Genomic DNA, 27,549 nt, shown 5'->3' with positions numbered 1-27,549 from the left:
AGCGTTCACAATGGGTGAATGAGTTTAGTATTTTCCAGGGTATAATGGGTCGTGGTATGGTATGTAGAGGCAGTTAAGAGTTATTGTCGTTGTTGTGTGTTGTATGAGGCTGGACCCTTGACGGGCACTCTCTATTCAGCCCTGCTGTAAGGAGTGTGTGTGTGTGTTGTTTGTTGTTTGATAGAGTGTTGAAGAGTCCCGTCCTTTCTTCTTGAAAGATGATGGAACGGTTACAATCAAGCCAGGGAATTGCCTGGGTACACTAGTGCAGAGCTCCTATCCACAAGCTGAGAAGAAAGGAACAAGCGCCGAAACCGACGATGCCCTGCGTGGAGACTTGAAGACCAAAAAGACCCCGATTCCGGTTGCTACGTAACGTGAACCAATCCCCCAATTGGCCCGTTTGGTGATATGTACACTTGGGACCCGCTCATTAGATCTCAGGTGGCAGGAACAAGCACTCAAGCAGCGAACCCAAGGAAGGCGTCGAGAGGCGTCGCCAGCAGTGTGCCTTGAGTTGCCCAAATTAACAAGAAGACGTGAGACGGCAAGAGGGCACTAGACTGCATGGAGAGAGAGAGAGAGAGGGGCCGTGCTTTTTTCCCTCTTTCCATTTTCCACTTCTTGGGATGAACACGACGTTAAAGGTTCCCACTCGGCGGGTGAAGGAGCGATCCCTGTCATCCTAACTGGGATCTCCACGAATCGAAACATACAAAACAACAACTGGAGGCCCCACCACTTTGACCTCTTCCCGCCCAATTCGATGTAGGTTTCCTCCATGTCTTGAACCCAGCTGAGACCACACCTCATCTCCCCTCCGCCCCTGCTCCCCTCATCGTCCCCTCCCCTCTCTCTTCCTCCCAACGAAGCACAAAGTGGTGTCCAATGCAGTGTGTCTCACAACATGTCCCGACTCCCGCGCCTGGTCCCGCGGCCGAATCATGATGTGCAGCCGGGGGATGCTTTAAAAGTTGGTGGGCACTTCTTTCTGCCCTTGTTGCGTCCTCCTCGTCTGGGCAGTCTACCCTTGCATGCGTCTCACCGCTCAATTGGCCCATTCATTCCTCGACTTCCTTCCTTCTCTTCTCTTCACACACAACTTCACATCCGTCCGTCAATCGAGAACCTCTCCCACTGGTTGGTTGCTCTCCTACGCCAAAAAGCCCAACAGCGAGTCCACACGTGTACAGAGGAGGCGACATCATCATCAAGTTACTGGTCATCAGAAGTCACGCAGAAGGCAAAAAGAACATGCGTTCTTAATGGTGTGTTTCTCGACATGGTGCAGTTAGTGCCGGCGAGAAAACCTCCCCCTCTTCAAATTGCCCCCTCTACACTAAACTCCCTCCTATCCAATGCTCATCACGGATTGTTCGCCTCGTTATCACTTGCTTCGAACTCAGCTGTTATCGTAGGCAGCAAGAAGCCACTGCAGTCATGGATAAGCATGACAAGGCTATATGTTCATGTGCCTCGACGTCAGACCTGATCGGGCATCTGTAAGCCTGAATGATGCCGTGAGGTTGAAATAAGCGCAGCGTGCTTTGTTCTTTCATCCGATGGTTGGCAGATTGGGCCGTTGTCATCCGGATATATTGATTGATCTTCGAACTGCAGAAAGTCCAGATGGAAGAAACCCTAAAACCTAAAAACCCAGCCTAGACTAGATCACAGATCTTAGTAGTCCGTGCTTGAAACCTGACAAGAGATCGATAGACACTTGTCAGTGATACCCAGCACATACAAGCTGTGTAGAAACACAAAGTCGGGTATCAGTAACCCCAAAACTTCCAGAAGAGATGACCTGCATTATTCATGTCTCAACCCTCATCCTCAATCGGACGGCCTTGCTGAGGCCGGGTCTAGCTCACAGAGTTCAAGCTGGGAGACAACATTGGAAAAGTCGTCATTGGTTGGTTGAAAAGACCGATATGAAGTTGTAGTTGCGATATTGACTTTGCAAAACGACTCTGTACGTTGAAAGAAGTCGATATGCTCTGACATGGATGTTATTTTCCCACAGTAAAATGAGAGAAGCAATGAACAGAAGCGTATAACAAAAATGTAAAAAAAAAAAAAAAAAAGTCCAATGGTGAAAAAAGAAAAAAAAAAGATGGGGAGAACACAACAAAAAAGGAAAGAAACAAACAAACACTAGCTCGTGATACAATGAAAGATACCCAAACTACCTACCTACCTACCTACCTACCACCAAGCAGCTGCTTAATCCAGAACTAACCTCCCAACGTCCGTCCTAAGCGACTTCAGCTTAGAAGACTCAAGTCAGAAACAGCCCAGCCCAGCCCAGCCCCAGCCCAGCCCCAGCCCAACCTAATGACCTCATTCATGATCGAACCCACGCCAGTCACCTAGAGGTAGGTAGTAGCTTGGTTAGTTCAGTCCTATTCAGTCACTTCTATCAGAAAAGCAGAAAGAAAGACTTGAGGACGGAATCAATGAGAAGTCATTTATTTGTGTTACGAAACAGACAAAACAAGAAAAAAATAAAAAAAAAAATTAAAGGGTGGCCGGGGTGCGAGAAAAGAAAGGAGGACAACAAGAATGATATGATGGAAATGAATAATACAAACAACATCCCGCCCATTACCATCATCAACATCAACATCATTACCTACCTACCTACCTACCTACCTACCTGTACCTACCCCCACCAACTTTGAACAAATCAACAAGTAATAAATATACACACCCATTATCCGACCGGTTATTAACGCACCTTGTTGAAAACAAGGATTGCATGAGGCCAGTGTAATAATACATACCTACATACCTCTTTCCGTGGTTTGAGCAAGGTACTATACTTAGTTATGGGAAACCTCAGTAAGCTTGCTCTAAAGTTTGCAAGACTTAGTTGGGAGAGAGACGCTTTGCTTGCTTACTTGCTTGCTTGCTTGCTTGCTTGCTTGCTTGCTTGCTTGCTTGCTTTCAGAGACCGACCATCTCCAAGAAGAAACACGACTCATAATAGGAGACAAAGAAGAAAAAAAAAAAAATATTCGGTGAGTGGGCAAGTAATCGAGTCTCAAAGCCGGTCAGTTAGTCAGTCAGTCAGTCAGTCAGTCAGTCAGTCAGTCAGCCAGCCAGTCAGTCAGTCAGTCAGTCAGTCAGCCAGTCATTAAACCTACCCGGCTACGTAGGTAGTGTATACTTGCTCTTGCATACCACTACCTATGCCAGTGAAGGAGAACAGAACAGAACACACATTGCCGACATCGACTTGAAGTGAAGAGTTTCTTTTATTTTGAAATTGAAATGGAACAAAAGAAAACTTGGTATATAAAAAGAAGTTGATTATCATCTCAAAACAAGACATGCCGACAGATCGTCTTACAACAAACAGGATAGAACAGAATAGAACCGAACAGGATAGAACAGACCAAAAAGCTGTCACGACGCTTCCTCCTCGCTATATCCAAGATATCCAACAGACAGCAAGAACAGACAGCAACATCCTCACTACCCCTTCACCTAAACCTTGGCCTCAAATCCCCCAAAAACAAAACTAATGCCCATACTCCAAATGCGGCACAATCACCGGCCCATACTTGGTCGTGGCCGTAAACGCCCCATCGCCCTGCACCACAAAATCCACCGCCAGACTAAGTTTATTCAGTCCACTTCCATTAGACCCCCCACTATGCACACTCGCCGCATACCCAGTTTGTTGTAGTCCTCCCATCCCCATGCCCATATTGACCCCTGCGTCCGGATCATAAGCCACAATAGCGACATAATTCCTCCGCGCCATGAGTTTCTTGTACTCCCTTGCTGCGCCGCTCGCATCGGTATGGAAGATCTCCATCATGTCTTCCTTGGTGTCGGAGACTTCGTGGGTGGATTTGTGCCCGTTGAGAGGCACGTAGAGCAGTTTGTTGGAGTTGGAGCCCGAGTGGAGAGCTTTGAGGAGATAAGAAGAGCACGGGGCGGCGACGATGGGGGAGGTGATGAGTTGGTACATGGTTTTGTGGTCGGAGGGGTGGGAGGGGTCGTGGAGGAGGCCGGCGCCGGCGGAGTTGACGTCTGTTTTATCCAAGTTAGTTATCAAGTGCATGACATGGGAAGGGGGAGGGAGACATAAAGGGGGAAGAAACATACCACCAGACAAAAACGTCATCCTGATCCCCTTCTGCTGCGCAATCCCTTGTAGCGTCCGAATCAAATACGTCCTCTCCAGATCCTTGCTCTCATGCGTCCACAAGTCCTTCAGCTCCTCCGCGATATCGATCTCGCCAAACTGATTCAGCACATTACCCATCAGTCCGCTCTTGCCCACTGCCCTCTTCACTTCCTTGAACCCATGCGCCACCACCTCCTTTCCTCCCACCACACCCGCCACCGAGCTCGTCACTTTACCCAGCAAGTTATACGTCGTGTTAACCGCCTTCTTGCCCGTCGCAAACGTATTCGCTAGCGTCTCGACGGTCTCCAAACGTGGGTAGACCACGGGCACAGATAACATCCAGATACAATGCTGCACGCTAGGCGGTAACATGGCCACCTTGGGGAACAGACCTTGGTACGTGGGACCAGCCATCACGCGCGTCTGCGTGCGTTCGGAGCGACAGTCGGGTCCTACCACCACAACGGCTGGGCCGAGGTACTTGACGAAATGCCAGCCGGCGCCGGTGATGGTGAAGAGGTCCATATCCGAACTGACATTGCGCAGCATTTCAACGGTGGTGTGGTGCTGGAAGAGGAGGTACATATCAATCGCAATCCGCCCGATATTCTTGAAAATCGCCGACGACTGCATGTACTCCGGGTAGGAACCAAACCCATCAAAGATATCGTGATCATCGATCTGCAAGACATGCGGAATCTGCGCAAACGCCTCGCGCATGAACGGCTGATCGAAGTGGCTTGTGTAGTAGTGGAAGTAAGCATGCGTTACATCCTCCTCGTGTCTCGCCGTCCAGGGGACATTTTTGCGGTTCTCTCTCCCGGCGATAGCAAGCCATTGCTTGAGAATAGGCACCTCGCGCCAGAGCCGATCACCATAAATCTGGTCGCCCAGACCCAGCTGGACATGAAAGCCGCCGCACTCGACGTTCTTCTGCAGGATATCCTTCCACATGAATCCCACGCCGCCCAGCTTTGCGCGCTCGTTCTGGTTCGTCGACGGAGCAAAGTCATTCCCCGAGTGCGCAATCATCCGCCATCCGGTTTCATACCGGCCCGCGACAATGAACTCGTAACGCGTGCACCCCAGGTGCGAGGTGACGGCGTAGGTCCAGCGCTCGGTGCCGTGCTCGGACATTTGCAGGTCCATGTCGTACTTGTAAAACACCCAGCGCTGGTGCGTCCAGATGTTATGCGGGATCAGCTGGCGCGGGTTCGGGGAGAGGTCGACGCTGAGGTGGATGTGGATGGTGGGCGGTTGGGGCGCGTCGGTGACGATCAGGATGCTGCCGTGCCAGACGCCCTTCTCCAAGTCCATGTTGACGTAGCGCAGGTAGGGGCCAAAGTAGACGCCGTTGGTGGGCATGATTTTGTACATGTCTACGCCGGCGCTGGGGGGTGGGCCAGTGAAGCCAGAGGGCGCGGCGGAGGCGACGGTCATGATGCTCTCGGCATAGCCGGGGGTCTGGGGGTGGAACATGGGAGAGGCCAGGCCGGTCTTGCCGCCGAGAAGAGGCGAGGCAAGAGGGTTGCCGTAGGTTGACGCCGTGGGAGACAAGGGCGCCGCCTCGTGGCTGATGGGGTTGGGGCCCTTGGGAAACTCCCACTGCGTGGCTTGGGTGGCCAAGTGGATGTAATAGTATTGACCCGAGTTCTGGTCGAGATGGGCAATCCAGCCCTCAGGCAACGGCGGCGGCGCCTGGGTGGAAGCCATGAGAGACGGCGTGTGTTGCAGGGCCGGATGTCCGACATTGTGGGCAACCTGAGCCGGGTGCTGGGGCTCATTGGCAAAGGCCGGGTGTCCGGGATGCTGTTGGGCCGGGGTTTGGGAAGCAGCCACAGCAACGGGCTTGGGCTTGTGGATGGATGAAGCCGGAGCCGGAGAGGCAGTATTAACTGGCCGGCTACTGCTGCCAGATGCAGTTGTTGCTGGACGAGATGTTGGGTTCGGAGTGGCATTGTTGCTGTGGCTGTTGTTGTTGTTGTTGGTGGTGGTGGTGGTGGTGCTGGCAGTGGCCGGATGTGTCTGGGCCGGCCGTTGTTTCTCGGCTGGGTAGTTCGAAGAAGCATTGGGAGTGACACTGCTATAGGCCGGTGGAGGAGTAGAAGCCTGCATGCGTTGGAAGTCCTGCTCCAGAACGCTCACTTGGAGGCTGGATCCAGCCGGCGCATTACTCACGGGCTCGGGGTTCTTGGGAAGGTTGAAGCTATTCTGCTGTTGGGGCTGGGGCCTCGCTGGCTGAGGGTTCTGAGCGACGGCATCGCCTTGGTAGACGGTAGGGGGGCCGAACGGTTGTTGATCCGGAGTCTCGGTCGGAGTCCAAGGCCGAGGTGGTTGCGCCTGCGCTTGAGGTTGCTGCTGCTGCTGGGACTGAGCGAGCGCGGGATGCTGGCTATGCTGTTGCGGTTGAGATGGAGGTCTCTGCCCACCATATTGCGCCAGACGCGACTGGGCCGCCGCACTTTGCGCAGTTTGTGCCTGGAGACTCGTGAGGGTTGCGGTCCCTGAAATACCAGCAGCGGCATAGCGAGCCTCGATTCCGCCTCCTGGAACCACACCCGGCTCGACAATGGGCGTCTCGGGAGGAGGAGGCGACCCACGGCTGGCCCTCGTGGTCGAAGTGGAAGCCGTTGAAGAGATACGGGCAATGCTGGGCTCCGAGTTCATGCGAACATTGCCACCTCCGGGAGGAGGGTAGTAAGGCTTTTGCTGATAGGCATTGGAGATTTTCTGCGCAGGATGAACTGGCTGAAGGGCTGGCTGCTGGGGAGGCCGACCCAAGGGCTTCGCAAACAGGTCATCCCCATTGGGACTATCGGGACTCTGTAGAGGCTTGGGGACAGCTCCGCGTCTGTCGGCCAACCCTGGCTTCTTCTCAATGGGACTTATGTTCAGCCGCGGAGTGGTATCGTTGTGTAGCTGGGGGCTCGAGGAGACCGGAGGAGGGCTATAGATGCGCCCCGTGCTGGAGGCGGGAGAAGGCCTGCGCACATCATCGACGGGGTATGGGGCTCGGGCTGGCTTGGAGGCCTGTGTAGGTCGCGAGAGGTCGTCGTCCGGGTACGGGAGAGGGGCAGCCGAACTCGAAGCTCCGGGCGGGAGAGGGAAGGATGGCAGCGGAGGCAGGCCCGGGAGGCCGGGTAAAGGGGCGATGGACGGCTTGGAAGCTGAGGCTGACGCGGCCGACGATGTTGGCGGGGCGGGGTACTTGTAGCGGTTCTCAGATGCCTTGTCGGCGGCACCGGGTAGTTTGGGGCTCATGGGCTTGAAGATTCTCAGAGGTTCAACGGTGGGACTATCGCAGTCCTCATCCGAAGGGCGAGGCCTACTGATGAAGAGTTCCTCATCAGGAACACCGCGGGATCGAGACATGTTGGCGGATGGATCTATCTGGCAAGGAGTGGTGGTTATTTTTGGGAGAGCGGCTATGCGCAACAACGGACTGGCGTTGTTTCGGAGTGTGTCGAAGGATTCGGGTAGACAGACGGTCTCTTGTCACTCTTGATCGAGCGTGGATTATTTCCGGATATTCGTTTGGAGTTCTCGAAGGGGTTCGTGATTACCCCTCCTTGGTGTTGAAGATGGTGATGATCGGAAAAAGGAAACTGAACTGAGACAGAAGAAGAAGATCAACACAGTAACAACGACAACCTCTTGCGCTCAACCTGTCACAACCGAGTCGCTTTTCCAACTGAAGCAAGCCAAACCAAGACAAAAAGTGACTTGAAGATGGACGTTTTGAAACAAGAGCGTCTCGTATCAGAAAAAAAAAAAAGAAGGGCCAGACCGGGAACAAGGTGATCAATATGCGGCCATATGTGCAGGCCACACTACACTAGTCTAGGTGACTGGCACATGGGCGGCGCCAGGCACTTACTTCCCTTTGCTTGATGGAGAAACAGACCAGGGGCAAAGGGTCACCTAGACTGAGGGAAAGTCAGGCTTCAAGCCAGTTGGTTGAGGGCGGCGTGGGCGGCAGTCGGGCTCGCTTGTCGTGTACCATCCAGATAGTGTATAAAGTGCTTGACGAGGGGAGTTGGGCATCCCATTAGGGCAACAAGACAAGCTGTGATTGGCCTCGGATGGCCTCCCATGGCAGCGCTTATGAGTCTGGAGATGGGGGGCTTGATTGGACGAGAGCAGTTGCAAGCGCCCACCCAAGCTCAGCCTGTCAGGAATCAGGATCCTCTCGGGCTGTTCATGCCCAGGCCTCGTCAAAGAGGTTTCTGTCACAGGCGTCAGAGGACTCGGACTATTTGCTGGTGAAGCCATGATGCAATCTCGTGAGACCCATCTGTCTTTGAGTTGACTGAAGAACAACACGCGTCTTGTGGTATCCTGGGGGAGATGAGCTGTGGATGAAGAAGTCCCCCCCGCAGTTTGTTATTGATCACTGATTAGGTAGGTATGTGGATGGCGGGGCAACCCGGGCTGTCCTGGCCAAAGCGCCTAAACAATTAGGCCAGGGGCAGGGGAGTTGCTACAAGTGCTCTCTCTCTTCACTCTCTTCTCCGTTCCAACAAGAGATAATTTGGCGTTTCATTGGTTCTGAAGGAGAACAAGTTGTACATATGTACATGATGTTTGTACTGGGTTAGGTTCACCACATTGGATGCCGGTGCATGTGACGACTGTGATGAGTGCTACAGTTGCTTCCACTTAAGCTGAAGCACCAAGATGCTTCTCAAGTACCTTTCAAGCAGCCGACTTGTCAAGTTGTAATATTTGAGACAAGCAACCTACTACCTATGTATGCTGTCGCACCACCTTCTCTTTACCACGGTGATGCTGTGTTCCAAAACATAAAAGTCTCGCGGTCGACGGCTCGGCCAACCGGGGGAGCGGGGCCGGCCGGGAAGTCCCACTCTGGTTCCACCCAGTTTCCATTTTGCTTGCGCCATCGCTGCAGCCGCAGCTTCCGTTAGGTCCCGTTCCCCGTCTGCAGTGTCTGGCCAAGTCCAAGTCACGGTCCCAGGCGACTTCCAGGCTTCACAGAAACACCAAGAACACCAAAATATTGAATTCAGGATGGTGATATTTATCCATTCCTACCTATCCCGGCCGTTCTTGACTCTCAAAGCTGCCCATTCTTCCGCTGTCGGATTCTTCACCTACATCAGTTTATCAGAACTCATGTATGGGTGGTCGGAACCAAGCGAACGGGCAGGTTTCCATCTTCTCCTTGGATCAAGTTCCTGCCTGCAGGGGTGAGAGTTGCGGTGCATGTGCAATGGTGGTTCGAAACTAATGATGGCACGCCCAGACGGTAAGGTAGACATGGCCACGGCCTGGATTTCGCAGCGGGGTTGTTGGACGCTACACTGCCCTGGATTCCATCAATCACCTGACGTACGTCCAACAATATGTCTAGTCTAGGGCACTATGCTGCATGACTTCAATTCCTCCCGAACACAGATTGACACTGCTTATCCAAGATATCAACGATCAGGGAGCACACATGTACAAGCCCCGGATTTCTGTCCTCCACGAAAAGGGATTTGTCAATTGACTTTACCTTACTGTATTTTGTTTGGTTCGTGAGAAGAGAGGCTGGTTGGTAGATGGTGAGAGGTAGAGAGACGTCAAGTGACGGAAAAAGACGCCAAGGTCGAGTTCCATTGTAGGTATGCGAGTACTTATGTGTCAAAGGATCTTGATTTGTCTCAACCACAGCCACCCTGTTGAATATACTCTAGTTTCCTGTTTCGTTTCTACTTTTGCTTTGCTTCAATTCCATATCTGCTACATCTTGACCCGTCTCAATATTCCTCAAGATAAGGTAGGTAGGAAATAGCTTCCTTTTCTGTCTGGCCTATCTCCCACCCCGCGGACATCCTGCAACCTCAACGACGTCACTTCTTGTCCTATTCGGCCGCGATCAACGCCGAGCTAGGCCAGTGCCGGTCTTAAATTTTCATAAAAAAAATATCATATTCCCCTCCCCAACTTCTGGGTTACCCTCGTCTATCTATCACTCGTCCTCTTCCTCTCTTGCTTCATCGTGGCCGTGTACAAGGGAACCGTGAGACCCTCGAGCCCTCCAGCTCCACCGTCTCTCTCCCTCTGTTCCCTTCTACCGTCTTCGTCATGTCTCTAAACCGTGTCTCCTCGTTGGAGACCTTTGCTCCCCTCCTTACAGAGAACCGATCCAGGCGAAGCTCGGATGCCTCGACTCGAGCTCGCAAGATCAGCTTCAACCCTCTCCCGTCATCATGGGATCCTCCAGCTTTGGAACAGATCCAGGCCGTAGGTGCCTTTGAGGTCCCCAGGTGGAAGAGAACGCGTACGTCATCTTTAACCCCCAACAGTGTATCCACCCATGAGAGTATATGCTGACCATAGGTATATATGTCTCTTCTTCTTCTCCATCTAGTCCAAGTCGTAGTTGCCGTCATATACTGCCTCTTTGCCGCCGGCATCGTCTTTGGCTATGCCGCCATCAAGCCCGTTCTAAAACGAGAGGGTGCCTACCGAGACGTCTGCCGCGTCGACCCCAACGATGAGGACGCTATCGGCGAGGACACATGCGTTGAGATCCACCTAAACTTCATGTTCACCGCGGCCGCCGTCGCCACCAACGTTGCTGCCCTTCCCATTGGCGCCATCCTCGATCGATATGGTCCCCGTGTCTGCGGCCTGCTGGGAGCCTTGTGCCTCGCCATCGGGGCCCTATGCATGTCCTTCGAGAACCAACTACCCTTTGACGGCCTGCTCTTCGGATACCTCTTCCTGGCCCTCGGCGGACCCTTTACCTATATCTCGTCCTTCCAGCTGTCCAATGCTTTCCCCAAGAACTCTGGCCTGATTCTCGCCCTCTTGACGGGCGCCTTTGACGCTTCCAGCGCTCTGTTTCTGATTTACCGCATCATCTACGAACGCACCAACGAAACCTTTGGCCACCAGAGTTTCTTCCTCGCCTACCTGATCGTCCCCGCCGCCATCGCCGTCATTCAACTCGTCCTGATGCCGGCACAATCCTACAAGACCGTCGGTGAACTAGTCGAGGAAATTGAGGAGCCCATCCCCGCAGAAATGGAACCCTACGACGACCAGATTGACGAGGAGACCGCCTTGCTTCACGAAGAGGAGAGACAGCACCGCGCCGAGGTGGTCTCGGGTATCCAGGAGTTGCTCGGAACCACCAAGGCGGACAAGCAGGCCAGGAAAGAAGAGCGCAAGAACGAGATTTCGGGCGTGTGGGGCGTCATGCATGCTTATACCGCCTGGGAGCAGATTAAGTCACCTTGGTTCATCCTTATTTGCTTGTTCACCGGTACGTTTTTTCCCCCCTCCTCTTGGGTTTTCCCCCCCCCCCCCTCTCATCCAATGTCCCTACTAAAAACCAAGTCACAAAGTCGTCCAAATGACCCGCATCAACTACTTCGTCGCCACCATCCGCGTGCAATACACCTACCTCCTCTCCTCCCCTGCCCTCGCCGAGCGCGTAAACGACTTTTTCGACCTCGCCCTCCCTCTCGGCGGCATCTTGTCCATCCCCTTCATCGGCGCCATCCTCGACCGCACCTCCACCCTGACCGTTTTGGTCACCCTCGTCGCAACCGCCACCACCATCGGCATCCTGGGAATCATCCCCCACTCGCTACTCGCCGCTTACGCCAACGTCTGCCTGTTTGTCCTGTACCGACCCTTTTATTATACTGCCGTATCCGACTACAGCGCCAAAGTCTTTGGGTTTAGGACCTTTGGCAAAGTATACGGGACCATTATTTGTCTTGCTGGGCTGTTTAATTTCAGTCAGTCCGGTCTGGATTACCTGTTGCATGAGATTTTCAATGGGGATCCGGTCCCCGTTAATGTCGGGCTGATGGCCGCGGGATTGCTGATTGGGGTGGTGATGGTCATGTTTGTGGGGGTGCAGTCGAGGGGCATCAAGAGAAAGTTGTTGGAGGAGGAGGCGAGGGGGGCGTTTGCTTATTATGGGGGGAATGGGAATGGGACGGGTACGACGAGTACGACGAGTAGTACGAGGGAGTGGAGTGCGAACTGAACGGAAGTGGACTGGGCTGAAGTGGACTGAACTGAACTGCTCTTGTCCTATACCTGAAGTGGAAAAAGAAATGCATAAGATGGAGTCTCAAAATGAAAGGATGAAAGAAGTCAAGCCAATCCGACATTCGGCAAGAAAGACAAGAGGCAAGGAAAGAAGGATGGCGGGCCAAATGAAGGCACTATGTCACTATATATGGTAGTTCATAACGAGCGAGCGAACGAACGAACGAACGAACAACAGCCGCAAAAGAAGGCGGATACGAAGGAAATGGAAGAGTACCTCATGGGAATGGTGGATGGAAAATGGCAACGGAAATATGCATGCCCGGATATGGATATTTGTTACGGCTTGACGGATTCTTTTTGCTTGATATGATATCAGATACACAGCCAGCCGGGCGCTTGGGAAAGCGGAGTTTTATGCTTTTTTTTTCTTCTTCTTTTTTTTTTTTTTTTTTTTTTTTTCCTTTTCTCTGGGCGTTTTGTGGCTACATAGCATTCATGTATGGTATTTGTTTATGGTATACTTTATGAACCGTTTTTCCCCAAGGTTGATTGATCGAAACTGATTGTGAGGGAAGGGGGTATTTACTTGATGGGTGTTCAGGTGTTGTTGGTAAGGTATTGGTGAAGCGTCGGTGGAGTGTTGGTGGTGGAGTGTTATGTTGGTGAAGTGTCACTAAAGTGTTCACTTAAAGCGTTTCTGAAGGGTTTGCGAAGTGGTGTTGTTGTTTGAAGCATCAAAGTATTGCGATAGTATTACCGAAAGTGTTATTGAAGGATTTCTGAAGGATTTCTGAAGCGTTGCTAAAGTGTCGATGAAGTATTGCTGGAGTGTTACTGAAGTTCTTGTTCAAGCATTCAAGTAATAAAGTGTTTCCAAACTATTGTTGAAATATTAAAGTAATGAAGTATTATCAAAGTGTTGTGCTACAGTATTGCTGAAATGTTGCTGAACTGTCACCAAATAATTTCCAAAGAGTTCATTGCCAAAGAGTTACCAAACTCTTGCTGAACTATTACCAAACTATTTCTAAACTATTACGAAAGAATTGCCAAAGACTTACCAAACTGTTGGCGAACAGTTGTTGGAGTGTTGGAGTGTTCGCTCAGTGTTGTGTTGCTGGAATACAGCAAAGCAAAAAGGGGGTCAAAATAGGGAAAACAAAGATTGGATGGATGGATGAAGGACTAATTTTGAAAATGTAACATCCTAGATCTTGGTAGTTACCTAGGTATCAATACAACACCTCCACATGGTGTGGGTAAGTAGGTAGATGATAACACACTTCCCGTTCCTTCTCGTGGTGTCAATTCACGAGAGTAAGTGGATGGGAGACTTAAATATTAGATACACTTGTTCTCTTCCTAGATAAAACCACGCTTCACTTCGTTGATTTTGTTTCCACGTAGAAAGAGAGTTTGTTTGATGATGCTTTTATCTTATCACATACATAAGTAGGTACTTAGTAATAGGCCATCCATTTATTCAACTGTCTTTTACTACTTAGCCTAACCTAACCTAATGACACGGTCCCAACAAAACCCATAACCGCTGGTGAAGAATCACCTGTGTTTACTACGCTTCCAAAGTTCATTGCAAACAAATACTACATATAAATCCCAAACAACAAAAAACCACTCCCAATTCCCGTCTCATCACGTGCGATCCATCTTATCATTATCCTCCTTAGCCACAGGTCGGTAAAACCGTACAGTCGGACGTTCTTCTTCTTCCGCTTGCTGTGTCCATTGGGTCTCTTGCCAGTCCCTGTCCACAAAGTAAGAAGGAAACGACTCGCTCCTCCACGGTCCACGACGAGCCTCCTCCTTGAGAACCTGAGGCAAGTGCTACTTTCTCTCCGGTTGTTGTTGTTGTTGTTGCTTTTGTTGTTGTTGTTGTTGTTGTTGTTGTTGTTGTTGTTGTTGTTGTTGTTGAGGAGGAGGAGGGGGGACGGTCAGGTCGTTCATGAGATGCGAGACGAGCACCCTGAACCTGCCGATGACTAGCTTCTTCGAGTGGTCAGACAAGTTGGCAGTGTTGTCATCATCTGAGAGCGCAGAGTGTATCCAGAAGAAACCGTTGCGGACCATCCAGAAGCAACCGGTGCGGACCAAGAGGCGGGCGTGGATCTCTAGTTGTTCTGCAGTGAGTTCGACCGAATTGGGTACAATGTCTTGCACGGGCGGCGGCGGGAATACGTGTGGCTCCGCTGGCATTTGCTCTTGCGGCAGCATCTGCCCTTGTGGCATCGAATTGTGGTGTGGCATCGGAGTCTGTGGTTGCATCGGCCAGGGATTCTGGTCTAGGATAGGATTCTGTTCTGGGATGGAATTCTGGTCTGGGATGGGATTCGGGTGAGGCATCGAATTTTGGTGAGGCATCGGATTCTGGTGTGGCATCAGATTCTGCGGTGGCATCGGAGTCTGTGGTTGCATCGGCCCGGGATTCTGGTCTAGGATGGGATTCTGTTCTGGGATGGAATTCTGGTCTGGGATGGGATTCGGGTGAGGCATCGAATTTTGGTGAGGCATCGGATTCTGGTGTGGCATCAGATTCTGCGGTGGCATCGGAGTCTGTGGTTGCATCGGCCAGGGATTCTGGTCTAGGATGGAATTCTGTTCTGGGATGGAATTCTGGTCTGGGATGGGATTCGGGTGAGGCATCGAATTTTGGTGAGGCATCGGATTCTGGTGTGGCATCAGATTCTGCGGTGGCATCGGAGTCTGTGGTTGCATCGGCCAGGGATTCTGGTCTAGGATGGGATTCTGTTCTGGGATGGAATTCTGGTCTGGGATGGGATTCGGGTGAGGCATCGAATTTTGGTGAGGCATCGGATTCTGGTGTGGCATCAGATTCTGCGGTGGCATCGGAGTCTGTGGTTGCATCGGCCAGGGATTCTGGTCTGGGATGGGATTCTGTTCTGGGATGGAATTCTGTTCTGGGATGGAATTCTGGTGTGCCATGGGATTTTGTAGTGGCATAGGGTTCTGGTATGGCATCTGTCCCTGCAATGGCATCTGCATCTGCCGAGGAACCTGTGTCTCCTGCGACATCTGCCACTGCCGAAGAACCTGTTCCACCTGCGACATCTGCCACTGCCAAGGAACCTGTGTCTGCTGCTGCATCTGGCTTGCCCATGGTATCTGTCTCTGCCGCCACATGTGTCCTCCCCACGGAATTTGTCCCTGCTGTGGCTTCGGTTCCAGTCCCGGTGGAGGTGGAATTTGGTGCCCTAGCATCATCGGTCCCGGTCCCGGTCCCGGCATCTGTTGTTGCGACGGCATCAGTGCCTGAGACGACATTGGGTTATTGTCTGCCTCTTCCTTCACCTCGTCTTCTTGTTTTATGTCGTCCTCATTGACCTTTTCCTCGACTACGATTACCTCGTCCAGCTTTTTCCTCTCCCTCGCCTCCTGTTCCTGTTGTTCCCTCGCTTTCTGGGCCTCCTTCTCCTGCTCCTGTCTTTCCCTCGCTTTCTGGGCTTCCTTCTCCCTCGCCACTTTCTCTTCCCTTTCCTTTGCCGCTTTTTCTCTGGCGTCTTTTTCCCTGACTTGTTTTTCCCTGGCTTCCTTTTTTCTGGCTTCTTTTTCCCTGACTTCTTTTTCCCTGGCTTCCTTTTCTCTGGCTGTTTTCTCTCTGGCTTCTTTTTCTCTCGCCGCCTTTTCCCTGGCTTCTTTTTCCCTAGTTTCCTTTTCCCTGGCTTCCTTTTTCCTCGCTGCTATTTCCCTGGCTGCCTTTTCCCTCATAGCTTTCTCTTCCTTTTCTCTCGCCGCTTTTTCTCTGGCTTCCTTTTCCCTAGTTTCCTTTTCCCTGGCTTCCTTTTTCCTCGCCGCTTTCTGCGCCTCCTCTTCCCTCTTCTTTCGCTCCTTTCTCTCCTTCGCCTCTTGCTTCTTTTTCTCCCACGCTTCCCGCTCTGCCTTCTCCTTCGCCGCCTGTTCTGCCTTTTGCTTCCTTTGCTTCCTCCTCTTTCTCTTGGCGTTATTGATCTTACTCTTCTTTGGCTGCGGCGATTGTTCTTCGGCGGCCGTGTTATACTCGTCGCTGTTTTCCTCTGAATCCATCTCATCCTTATCTTTTTCATCCACGTTCGCCTGTCCGTCTTCATCCTTCTCGTCGGCGTCGTCTCGTTCATCCTTTTCGTTGTCATCGTCCTGTTCATCCTTCTTGTCATCTTGTCCATCCTCAAGATTTCTAGTCTGCTCATCGTCTAGATACTCCTGCGCATCCTTGCCGGTCGTCGTCTTCTTCTTCTTCTTCTTTTTCGGCTTCCTTTTAGACCTCCTCTTCTTTTTGCTCTTCTCTCCGTCCTCCTCCTCGTCTTCATTCTTTACCTCCTGCGCCGTTACATCTACCCCCATCATTCGTAAATATGCCGTCGCAGCTTCGTATTCTTTCTTCACTACCATTATGTAATTTTTCATATCCACCTGTCCCTGTAACGAATCCTCTGCTTTCTTGGGATCCACTTCTATCACATGAACATTCCCCTCAATCACCATCGCTGGTAAACTACCACCGAGTCTTTCAAGCCATTCTGTGAACCGCTGGTCTTCGGTACGCTGCTCAACTGCCCCTTTATCGTTTTCCTTCTCCCACTCCTGCACCGCCACATCTAACCCCGTCTTTCGTAAAGCTGCCAGCACAGCACTGTAGTTCCTTTGCAAAGCCTCCAAATCAGTTTGCATTTTCACCTGTCCATGAAACCATTCCTATAGTAACTGGGCGTGCACCCGGATGGGATACTGCCGGATGGGATACTGCATTGATGAACTATTATCGAGGTTCACAAGTGCCGCACGTTGACGCATATACTGCCGGAAGTGCTGCTGTTTCCCTAGCCACTCATTCACTCCCTCATCCTCTTCTTCCACAGCTTCCAGGGTCTTTTCCAAATCCACAGTACTCTCGGCTCTTCCACGTGGGCTCTCAGGTGCCGCACTCTGCGCAGCTTTCCCAGCTTCCTGAGTCCTTTTCTGTGCTTCCTGCAAATTCTGCTGGACGCTCTCTGCATAGGCTGCCAACTCTTTCCAATCGTCTAAAGCTTTCTGCACCTCCATGGACTCCTCTTCTGTCATGGGGCCAATATATTCCGAAATGCGACCGGTTTTCAAAACCATGCGAATGCGTTTCACGTCGGCGTGACTTCGGGCCACGTCTTCCTTGGTCAGCTGCCCTTGCTCCCTTTGATTGCGCAATTCGCCGAGGATAAGGGTCAGTGCACGGTCGGGGTCTTTCTCAAAATCCAAGGGGTTTATTATATTCCAGAACCTGGGAGGCGGTGCCGTGTCTGGTGTCGGGCGCGCTGTCCCTCCTTTCCGCAGATCTTGTAGCTCTTTTGCGTGTTGTTTGGCCTTTGCTGAGACTGCAAAGTTATTCCACCACTCTAAAAGTTTCTGCGCGGTTTGAGATTCTTCTGCAGTCATCGGGCCGCTCGCTTCCGAAATCCGACCAGTTTTCAGAACCGTGCGAATGCGATTTAACCGAGTGCATTCATCGACAAATTGTCTTCTGGTTATCAACCCTCCGTTTCTCATTTCAGATACGTCTTCGACGGCAGCGAATATTGCTCGGTCGGGATTTTGTTCAAAATCTTGGGCGTCCACCTTTTGCCACCACGGGACAGGCCAGTGCGGGGGTGCTGTCGACGAGGCTGCTGTCGACGAGGGTGCTGTGAGGCCTTGGGTGACAGCGGGAGGGGGCCGTTGCGGTGGTGTCGAGGATGCTGCTGATGCTGGGGCGTTATTCGGATTGGGGGAGGCCGTTGTGGCTTCTTGATATGTAGGGGCATCATCAGGAACATCATTGGGAGCTTCAGAGTCGGGATCAAAGTCGGAACATCCGCCGCCGCGTAAATTGCACTAAAACTCGCCACTGATACCCAAACCTTCCTCCCTGTCCCGTCTGAGCCCTTCATCCCGCTCCTCGCTTTCCTCTTTGAGGCGGTCCTCGACATCGTCCCGGATGCCGCCCAGGTCTGGCGGAATCACCTGCTGCTGCACGCTGGGGGCGGCGTTGACGAAGCGCAGCTGCTCGTGCACATGTTGAATGATTTCCTGTAGGCGCTTCTGCGAGTTCCGATTCGCACGCGGTTCACCCAGGATCTGCTCTAGCGAGGGGAAGAGCTCCTCCTGGACAAAGTGCTTCCGCCAGGGAGTGTGGTCGGGAATAATCTTGTTGATCTTTTCGTCAACGTCGATGGCTACTGATGTCTCGTAGGCCCATGCGCGGGCGACATTGCGAGGAGTGTAGCCACCGCCGCCGAACATGATCATGGGAATGCCAAAAGTTTTGCAAAACTTTGCGCAGGCACCGTGACCCTGGACTTGCAGGTTAAACCTACCCAGGCGGTCGCCGGCGAGCGAGTCGGCACCACACTGAAGGGCGATGACCGAAGGACGGAACTTTTCGTTGATCTTGCCAATAACGGACTGGAAAAGATGGCCGTACTGCTCGTCGGTAATGCCGTCGTTGAGGGGCACGTTGATGGCGTGGTGGGCACCCGGATTGTGCTCGGACTTGGGGCCGTTGTCATCGAGACCGCCGGTGCCCGGGAAGAAGACCTCGGGGGCGAACTTGTGGAAGGAACAGGTCAAGACACGGTCTGTGCTGTGGAAGGCCTCCTCGACGCCGTCGCCGTGATGGACGTCAATGTCGATATAGAGCACGCGTGGATAGCAGCGCAGGAGCTGGAGGATGGCAATGACAATGTCGTTGATGTAGCAGAAGCCCGAGGCCTCGGACTTTTTGGCGTGGTGAAGGCCGCCGCCCCAGGCAATGGCAATGTCGGACTGCTTGTTGCAGATTTTGCGGGCGGCGTCCAGGGAGCTGCCGGCCGACATGGAACAGTAGTCGTAGAGGCCGTGGAAGAGGGGGCAGTCGGAGCCGCCGAGGTTGAACTTGACTTCCTTGTCGGGGTTGTCGATGTCGCGGGGCATCTCCTCGGGCGGGGCCATGTGCAGGTAGTCGAGATAGTCGCTGGTGTGGAACGAGTTGAGCTCTTCGTACGTGGCTATGCGGGTGTTGTAGTTGTCCATGGCAAAGTTCATGCCGTAGGCGGTGACGAGGCTCTTGGTGAGGGTCAGGCGGAAGGGCTTCATGGGATGGGTCAGGCCGAAGTGGTGAGGCTCCATGTCGGGGTTGAAGTGGTACGAGACCGTGTATCCCTTGGGGCGGGTGATGTTGTATTCGTGCGCCATGCGCTTCATGTGGGCGTAGTACTCTTGGTTCTCCCGGTCGCTGGCCTTGTCCATGGGGATCGGGGGTTTGTAGACGTCCACGATGGGCTCATCGACGTCGATGTCGTGAGGCAGGTAGTTTGGTTTTGGCGGCCTCCATTGTAGCGACTGTAAGGTGTCCATGATGTCGCCGTCTCGTGAGGGGTCTGGGTCTAGGAATGCCGTGAAAAGCCGTAATGTAAAAGAATGTGTTGTGTGTGATGTTTGCCAAGTCCGTGGGATTGTAGAATACTAGGTACTGACTGTAGTCTGTTGTAGTGTGATGAGAGTTGAGGCGCGAGAGGATGGGTTGGGGGTGACGCCTGTTGTGCCTCTCTCTACCTATGTAGTAACTCTGCAGACCGGGCTGTGATGCTACTGAGGTGTGGTGATGTATGTATGTATGTATGTATGTATGTATGTATGTATGTGTGTATGTTCCTCTGTCCTTTGGTCTTGGTTTTGTATCGCTGTTGGGTGTTTTGAATGTTCCTTCCTTGAGAGGGCGTGTCGAGGTCAATCAATCAATCAATGCCGCGGTTGTGCCTGTCTGTCTGTCCGGCCGGTGTCGTGCATCTCGAATTCCCATCTTGACAAGAAGTGGAAGTGGAACGGAGCCGTGGTTTGTGGACCCCTGGTAGTAGTGGTAGAGGTACGTACCCCCGTCCCTCGAAACTACCAAATAAGAGGTCACCCCGGCCTAATCAGTCAGTCCAGTGTGACTGTGTGAGACGGGAGGGGACGGGAGTCTCTGGAAATCCGAGTCCCGAGCTGTCAGCAAAGTGTCAGTGCTTCTTCTGGCGTCTTTTTTTTTTTTTTTGTGCATCTGTCGCTTGACCTGCTTTCGGCTTTGCGTGGCGATCTTGCGCCTGGAAAATAGGCTAACCAGACATCGTTAGCTCATCATGGGTTGCGTTTTGTGGGTGACGGAATTGCAGTCATGATTGGTTGTCACAACCACAAACGGAGGGTACGTACCTAGGTTAGGTTGTCCTTTTTCCACTGCAGTGGGTGTGATCCCTCCAGCCCGTTCGCAAGGCCGCCAACCGCCAGGAACTGTGAACTGTGAACTGTGAACCTCCAGGATGTGGAAGTGATTGAACGCCAGCAGTTTCATGGATTGGCAACCGCGACGGGACTTTCTTTCCACTTGCACCACCCACGGCAGACTGGCACGGCGTCCTGGTGTCCATGCCAAACTCACTGAGTCTGCCGCAGCTGAGGAGTGCAGTGCCTCTGCCTGCCCGTGTGTGTACATCCAACAGGTTTGACGCGGCTACAGTACTTACCTACTTGCCTTACCTCTACCACCGGTACACTACAAAGAAACAGGGCAGTCCACACACGCATTCAGGTCATTCATTCACAGTCATTCATTCCAGCCTTGCCTTGCTGGTAATGACCCAAGTTGTGTGCCAACGCCAAACCTCAGGCAACTCCTTCAATCCGTCCACTACTACTATTATCCCTTTCTCCTCTTACATCTTGGAGTCATTCAATTACCTGCTACTCTATCCAAGTTGCTTTTTGTCTTTTTGCTTTTCGATTTCCCACACCACATATATCTACACCCACTCCTCGTCTCCCCACCCACTTGCCCGGCATAGGACGCGACGGGAACGACGGGACAAGGAACTGAAGCAGCACAACCCGTTCCCCCCCCCACCACACCAACCACTAACTGAAGCATCAGCAACTATCCATTTCACCCATCCATCCTTAACAGATAAACAAACATAGCAAAGGCCAAGACTTGTGAAGTTGAACCTCGCGCTCTACACATCCAATATCTCCGCTGCATGGAAGCTGCCAGAGCTGTCCTTACCCAGCAGCCAGGTTGACAGGGGGGGTTACTTCATCGGTAGCCGCGCCCACTTCCTGTCTCCATACAGGTATCAATACCGATACGTACACTACACAACACTACACTACACTACCGTCGCAAGGTAAGCCCGCTCGGATTTTTTTTTTTTTTTTTTTTTTTTTTTCTCTTTGGCTCACGAATCATCAATCGCCTCTTCACTTGTCATTCTTTTTCTCTCCATCATGTGTTAACCATATGTCTACCATTACATATTTGCTTGGTCACAATACAACTGCGTTGTTCCATCTCTGTCATGTGTTACTTTAGTCGTCGTCGTCTTCTTCTTCTTCTTCCACATTAGTCCTGTGCTCCTCGGCGCCTTTTTGTCCTAGACGCGCTTTAATAGCCTTTTACCTACTTACCTACCTTCTTCTTGCCCACTTCGCGCCTGGATCGCGGGGTATCCAACACCTGTTGCCACCTATCCATCCCACTCACTTATGACACGCGCATCCTTCTTGATTTCTCCCACGAACCCAGAGCGTGCCCCGTCGGGGCGCCGAGTTAACAGCAGTCATCATGCCTAGAGACGACCTCTCCATCGACTTCGTCAGGAAGATGCCACCTGCCGCAGAGCTCGACCCGGCATTGATCCTCGACGAATGGATACACAACACGCAGAACCTCCCCGAGGAGATTCGCTTCATGCAAGACGAGATTGCCGAGAAGGACCGCCAATATGACAAGCTGGTTAAGGAAATCGAAAAGAACGACGAGCGCATCCAGAAATTCATCAAGGCCAACGGCAGCTTCCAGCCGAACCCCAAGGAAGAAGAATATAGAGCCACCATCATCAAGAACTTTGACCTAGCCGAGCAGCTGTCCAAGGAAAAGCTCGAACTCACGCGAAAGCTACAGCATACCTTCGACAAGCACGTCCGCGCCCTCGATAAGCAGATCAAGTCTCTCTACGACCGCGGCGAGCCCGGCTTTACTGATCCCGACGAACTACCCTCCCTCGTCCGCGACAGCGCCGCCAACATCACCAGCACCCCGACCCTTCTCCGGCCCGTCAACGGGAACCACCCCATATCCTCGGCACTGAACGGCCTCGCTAACGGCACTGGCTCCAACGCCGCCCGATCGAACCAGATCCGCAACATCCAAGCCTCGCACCATCACTCGGCCTCGGCACCCGCCACGCCCGCCGCGACCATAATACTGAACCAGCGCGCCCGCGAAAGCTCTGCCGGACCCGGAGGCGCCGTGCGCAAGGGCGCCGTCCGCAGCAACAGTGGTCTGAGCCTCCAAACGAGTGGCATAGGCCGACACGCTTCGCTCGGTCCAGGCACGCCCAAATCCTCCACAACTTCTGGCGGCGTCCAACGCGCCGGCAGCGCTGGCCCCCGCGGCATAGGCAAAGGATCTACAAGCAGCACCAGTCGCAAGTCCGTACCCTCTGGTAGTTCGGCCGCCTCCCGTAAGAAGGGCAGCAGCGTGCCCACTGCCGGCAGCGGTAGTGGCTCAGCCGGTGGTGTTTCCGCCAGCGGCGTCTCTGGCTCCGGCGCGGGAGGTGGCTCCTCCCACAAATCCAATCTCTCCCGCGTGCTCAAGCGCGCCGGCACCGGCACCAGCGGCAGCGGAGCGAAGAACAGTCCCAACACGACCTCCCGCGCAAACTCTACGGGAGACAGCGACCTATCAGACGCAGACTCCAACCTCTCCGGCTCCGAATCCGACCACCGTCGTATCGGCACAGGCCGCAACACCCCCATTGGCGGTGGCTCACACTCCCGTTCCGCCTCCCACCACCACACCAACTCTTCCTTCTCGCACAAAGGAGGAGCAGACGACCTCAACCACCCTCACCACCCAAGCCACGGCCACCGTCCATCCTCCTCCCTCGCCTCTAACGGCGGCGGCGGCGGCGGCACTGGTGGAGGCAGCGGTGGCCCCTTCCAATCCCGTAACCCCGGCGGCAGCGGCGGCGGCCCCTTATCCAACCCCTCCCACCCCCAAAGTATCTCCAGCCACAACCGCTCCCGCTCCTCAACCCACCATCAACTCCAAGAAATGCACCGCTCCCCTTCCCTCTCCTCAAACAACCGTCGTCGGAACAACCCCGGTCTCACAGACGAGGACGACGAGGACGTGGACGACGACGACATGGATCTCAATGTCGATCAAGAAGATGGCATGGACCTGGACGACGAAGAAGCCGGGGACGACCGCAAGTACTGCCTCTGTCAAAACGTTAGCTTCGGCGATATGGTGGCGTGCGACAATGACGAGTGTCCGTATGAGTGGTTCCACTGGAGCTGTGTAGGGCTAAAGTCAGAGCCTAACGGGACTTGGTATTGTCCTGTTTGTGCCAAGAATATGGAGAGGGACAATACTAGCAACAGCAACAACAACATTAACATGAACAACAATAACAGCAATAACAGCAGTAGTAGCCAGGGGAGGAGCGATAACAAGAAGAGTGGGAGTGGTGGGAGTGGGGGTGGGGGGAATAGTAGTAGCCAGGGAGGTGGTGGGAATAATAGTAGTCAAGGAGGGGGAGGGCAATGAAGTGATTGAAATGATTGAGAAGGGTAGATTGTTGTCCCGGGGTGGTAGTAGTATTATTATTTGCAATACTAGGATGGGAAAGCAATAAATCATCACATTTGCACATTCAGGAAAAAGGAATAGAAACAGTCACGTCGACAAAGCGCTGAGCCTTCCTCCTCTCTCTCAAATTGATGGGTGCATTGAGGTTGTGTTTTTGCCTTATCAAGTCACCAGTATACTATCGATTTCACATCCCATAAAGCAATAATGTATGTGTGTGCAATGATAGCATTGTGTATTTGTACCTATCGCCAAAATCACTGCTAGCCTCCATTCCCATCATGCTTCGTCTTCCTCTTCTTCCTCTTCTTGTTCTCTCTCCTTTTTCTAAACCATCGTCCTGGACATGGACAGACGATTTTATTACAAAAGAGTAATAATTGAATTCCCATTCATATCCATTGGTATATTAATCATATGTACGTGCAGCAAAAAAGACATGATGACGTCCCACAAAAATAGGCCATACAGCGACAAGGCACGTGCTAATAATTAAACGACAAGAACCCCCAAAAAACCGTTTAGTGCTCAAGGAGGCGCAAGCTACCCTGGACAACAACGTTTTCGAGGATGGATCCGGGAGGAATGTCAATGGTCTGGCCCTCAGTGGCCACGATAATGACGGTACCCTTGAGGGTGACGCCACGGCCGAGGTTGACGGCACCGGTAATGGTGAGGTGGTCAAGCTCAATGATCTTGGGGATGCTGGGGATGCGCTTCTGGAAGTCCGACACCTTCTTGAAGTCGTTACCAAGCTTGATGAGGGGAGCGTCACCGAAGCGGGCCGAGCTCATTTGGAGCTGGCCGTGCTTGACAGTGTAGAGATCCGACTTGACGAGCATCAGGTCGGAGCAGGTCTTGACGGGCAAGAAGCGGCGACGGGGCACGTTGACACCGTGGGCGCCCTTGAAGTGCTTGATGGCGGCACCGACGGCGGTCTCGAGCTGGACAATGCTGATGTCGGACTCGCCCTTCTTGTCGCCGGGGATGGTCTTCTCGTTGGGAATGATCTCGAGCTCGAGCTCGTTGTTCTCGACGACACGCTTGACGGCCTGGACGTTCATCCAGATGTTGTTGGTGTTGAAGTACTTGAACTTCTTGATGGACTTGAACTCGTTGACGTGCTCCTTGGGGACCTGGGCGATCTCGAGGAGACGGACGGAGCCCTCGTAGTCGATAATGGTACCACCCTTGACGTCGGCCTTGGTCTTGTTGGTAAGCTCCATAATGTACTCGGCATCGGTCTCCACCATGTGCTGGAGGATGCGGAGGTCGACGACGGCACCGAGGTTGTCGGCGTTGGAGAGGAAGATGATCTCGATGCCGCGCTCAATAAGCTTGTCGAGAATACCCGAGTTGTAGAGGGACTCGAAAACGTCACCGTGGCCGGGAGGGTACCAGTCATGGAGAGGAGAGTCAAAGGACTTGGGGACGGGGAGGAGGGAGTCCTTGTAGATTCTGGGGTAGCGGGACTGGTTGAAGGTGAGGATGTCGACATTGTGGCCCTCGTACTTCTTGATGATGGCAGCAGTGTCATCATCGGTGTTGAACGAGTTCATGAGGAGGATGGGCACGTTGGAGCCATAGGTGCGGTTGAGGTGCTCAACCTGGCGGACGGACATGTCGAGGAAGGACATGCCATCACGGACCTCGATGACGGACTTGGGGCCGACGCAGCCCATGGAGGTACCGAGACCACCGTTGAGCTTGAGAACGGCAAGCTTGTTGAGGAAGTCGACCGAGTTGTTGTTAGCGAGGCTCTCGTAGTCGACGATCTGGTGAGGGGCAGGAGGGGCAATCTTGTCCCAGTTGCTGTGAACAGTTAGTTAGCTGTCTGCGAGAGGAGCGCGGCTGGCGACAGGGCATGTCAAGATACGTACACCTCGTTGCCCTTGGCCTTGTCGTTCAGGTAGCGGCGGAAGAGCGAGAAGAAGTTGTCCATCTCGGTCTCGAAGAGCTTCTTCTGGTCGGGGTCCTTGACCGTCTCGGCAAGCTTTGTGAGGGCATTGCGCATCTGGGCAGCGGCAATGCTTGTGGAGGTGTTCTCGAAAGCCTGGCGGTGTGTTAGTTCCTCCTGGACTGTCATCTTGTTGGATGGATGGTGGCAGAGTGAAAGAATGGTACTGACCATGTGGGATCTAGTCTTGCCATGGTGTCTCTTGGCAAACTCCTCGTCGCCGTTGGAAGGCATGAGGCGGTCGGGGAGGGCGCTCCTGATTGCTTGGGCCATTGTGTCGAATTGTGTGGTGACAAAGTCGGGAATTACGTTGGAAAAGAAGGAGGTCGAAATGGTGACGGGCGTCTTGGAGGATTAGGTAGGTATAAATAGGTAATGGGAGGGAAGCAGCTTTCTATGTCTTTGAGGTGTTCGTTAGCCTGGACGCCCTTGACGTAATATATGGGAACCAAACGACTAATGCAACAGGAGTAGGGATCCGATTCGACTGGGCCTCTGGCTGGGCTCGAGATGGACGGGAAGCTGGCAGCAGGCTGGATAGGTAGAGGTAGGTAGGTAACAGAATGGCCGGGACCCGCCCAGTCTTCTCTACTAGCGTCTCTGCAAATGACAGCTCAATCGTCGTCTGTGGACACGTTGAGGATCGGCCCCAGGCAGTTGCAGAAAGGGTTTCGCCAGTCAGAGCAGCCAGAGGAGTGGAGGGAGAACGACTCGAACGGTGAGGTTTGTGTCGTTCGTTCGCTCCCCTCCCCTGCCCTGCCTGCCTGCCTGCCTGCCAGCCAAACGCCAGGAGGTGTGTGAGGTGGTGGTGTCGGTAAGGTAGGGAAGGTGAGGGGTGGAAAAAAGGAGGAGGGGTAACGGGTAGTAGCCAATGCCTGCAAGTGCAGTCTCAAGCTGCTTCCCTTGCTGCCCCTGCCCTCATCCGTCTTGGATCCAAGGTAGGTACGTAAGGTAAGGTCAGTAACTTACAGCTTAAACTTCCACACTATTGCTCACGCGGTGAGACTGGTAGTAGTTGGGACAGGAGAGGATGGAGAGAGAGAGGGAGGAATGAAGAATAGAGCAAAACAACACAAGAGAACTCGAGGGTGGGCATGGGGATCTCGATGCTTTTATCTTGTTCATGGAACAAGTGGAAGCCATGGCCCATAGAAAGTCGGGACCCAGCTCCCGTCTCGTAATAGCTCGTACCGGGTGGAAATTGTTAGGGAGCCATGTACACGAGCTACTACCTGAGCAAGGTACAAGGTACCCCGTGGGCCCCCCTCTCCTCCGATCGGGCCCAGGCTCATCTTCAACCGACCCCAAACCGTGTGGCGTCATTGGACTGCCTGCTTGAAGATGCTGTGTCTACCTTCAGACAACTAAACCCTTTGGACTGCAGTGTAACTCGAGTTTTTTTTTTTGTCTGCTTATTATTATTTTCACGATTGGGCATTCATGACATCTCAGACACACTCGGAATCTTTCTTTTCCTTCCAGACTTAGTGTAGGTAGAGGTAGTTATAGTGAGCAGCTGAGAGCCTGAGAGCATGGAAGGCACAGAACACCCAGGTACCTTATTAACCCCGCCTCCACTTTCATGCCAACATCGCCGTCAGAATGGAACCTCCATGCCAGCCTGCCCAAGCAGCCGAACCCAATCCGCAAAAACGGGGTCCTTTTTGACAAGATATCTGCCTTGATGAGCCTCTCATATTTAACTCTGAGGCTCTTTGGCTAGGTCATTATTCCATGTCCCGTAGAAATATTGATGGGTGTTGGGGGCGATGGGAGGTGGAAGGGCAGGACTGCCAAGTGTCC

At 52.9% G+C, this 27,549-nt stretch overlaps 6 protein-coding genes across 7 annotated transcripts; 2 read left to right on the top strand and 4 right to left on the bottom strand.

The window, feature by feature from the left end:
* Positions 1-3,246: 3,246 nt before the first annotated feature.
* Positions 3,247-8,216, bottom strand: so (soft). Its single transcript, XM_958983.3, has 2 exons — positions 4,120-8,216; positions 3,247-4,044 (listed from the first exon to the last, which is right to left on the bottom strand). Exons 1-2 carry the CDS (start codon positions 7,514-7,516, stop codon positions 3,527-3,529), a joined length of 3,915 nt encoding a protein of 1,304 aa, XP_964076.3. The 5' UTR covers positions 7,517-8,216; the 3' UTR covers positions 3,247-3,526.
* A 1,235-nt stretch (positions 8,217-9,451) lies between these two features.
* On the top strand, positions 9,452-12,595 carry NCU10987 (MFS transporter Fmp42). Its single transcript, XM_001728350.2, has 4 exons — positions 9,452-9,493; positions 9,580-10,427; positions 10,518-11,417; positions 11,500-12,595. The coding sequence occupies exons 2-4, from the start codon at positions 10,232-10,234 to the stop codon at positions 12,150-12,152; spliced, it is 1,749 nt and encodes a 582-aa protein (XP_001728402.2). The 5' UTR covers positions 9,452-9,493; positions 9,580-10,231; the 3' UTR covers positions 12,153-12,595.
* Positions 12,596-13,740: 1,145 nt separating this feature from the next.
* Positions 13,741-16,843, bottom strand: NCU16490 (hypothetical protein; the record flags this gene model as incomplete). The annotated part of the gene is made up of 2 exons (XM_011395139.1): positions 13,741-13,925; positions 14,010-16,843. The coding sequence occupies 2 exons, from the start codon at positions 16,841-16,843 to the stop codon at positions 13,814-13,816; spliced, it is 2,946 nt and encodes a 981-aa protein (XP_011393441.1). The 3' UTR covers positions 13,741-13,813.
* Positions 16,844-18,016: 1,173 nt separating this feature from the next.
* On the bottom strand, positions 18,017-19,516 carry hda-2 (histone deacetylase-2; the record flags this gene model as incomplete). Its single annotated transcript, XM_959358.2, has 1 exon — positions 18,017-19,516. One exon carries the CDS (start codon positions 19,514-19,516, stop codon positions 18,017-18,019), a length of 1,500 nt encoding a protein of 499 aa, XP_964451.2.
* A 1,201-nt stretch (positions 19,517-20,717) lies between these two features.
* NCU02796 lies at positions 20,718-23,973 on the top strand. Of its 2 annotated transcripts, XM_011394732.1 has the most exons (2): positions 20,718-21,318; positions 21,764-23,973. In XM_011394732.1, the coding sequence occupies exon 2, from the start codon at positions 21,795-21,797 to the stop codon at positions 23,745-23,747; it is 1,953 nt and encodes a 650-aa protein (XP_011393034.1). In that variant the 5' UTR covers positions 20,718-21,318; positions 21,764-21,794; the 3' UTR covers positions 23,748-23,973. The 2 variants fall into 2 exon arrangements, with proteins under 2 accessions (XP_011393034.1, XP_011393035.1); XM_011394733.1 differs by lacking the exon at positions 20,718-21,318 and having other exon boundaries at positions 21,339-23,973.
* NCU02797 (UTP-glucose-1-phosphate uridylyltransferase) lies at positions 23,898-26,905 on the bottom strand. Its single transcript, XM_959360.3, has 4 exons — positions 26,716-26,905; positions 25,918-26,146; positions 25,670-25,842; positions 23,898-25,601 (listed from the first exon to the last, which is right to left on the bottom strand). Exons 2-4 carry the CDS (start codon positions 26,017-26,019, stop codon positions 24,311-24,313), a joined length of 1,566 nt encoding a protein of 521 aa, XP_964453.2. The 5' UTR covers positions 26,020-26,146; positions 26,716-26,905; the 3' UTR covers positions 23,898-24,310.
* Between the last annotated feature and the right edge of the window lie 644 nt (positions 26,906-27,549).

This window comes from Neurospora crassa, linkage group I (assembly GCF_000182925.2).
Source record: "Neurospora crassa OR74A linkage group I, whole genome shotgun sequence".
Classification (NCBI taxonomy): domain Eukaryota; kingdom Fungi; phylum Ascomycota; class Sordariomycetes; order Sordariales; family Sordariaceae; genus Neurospora; species Neurospora crassa.
This window is presented reverse-complemented; position numbering and strand designations above follow the sequence as displayed.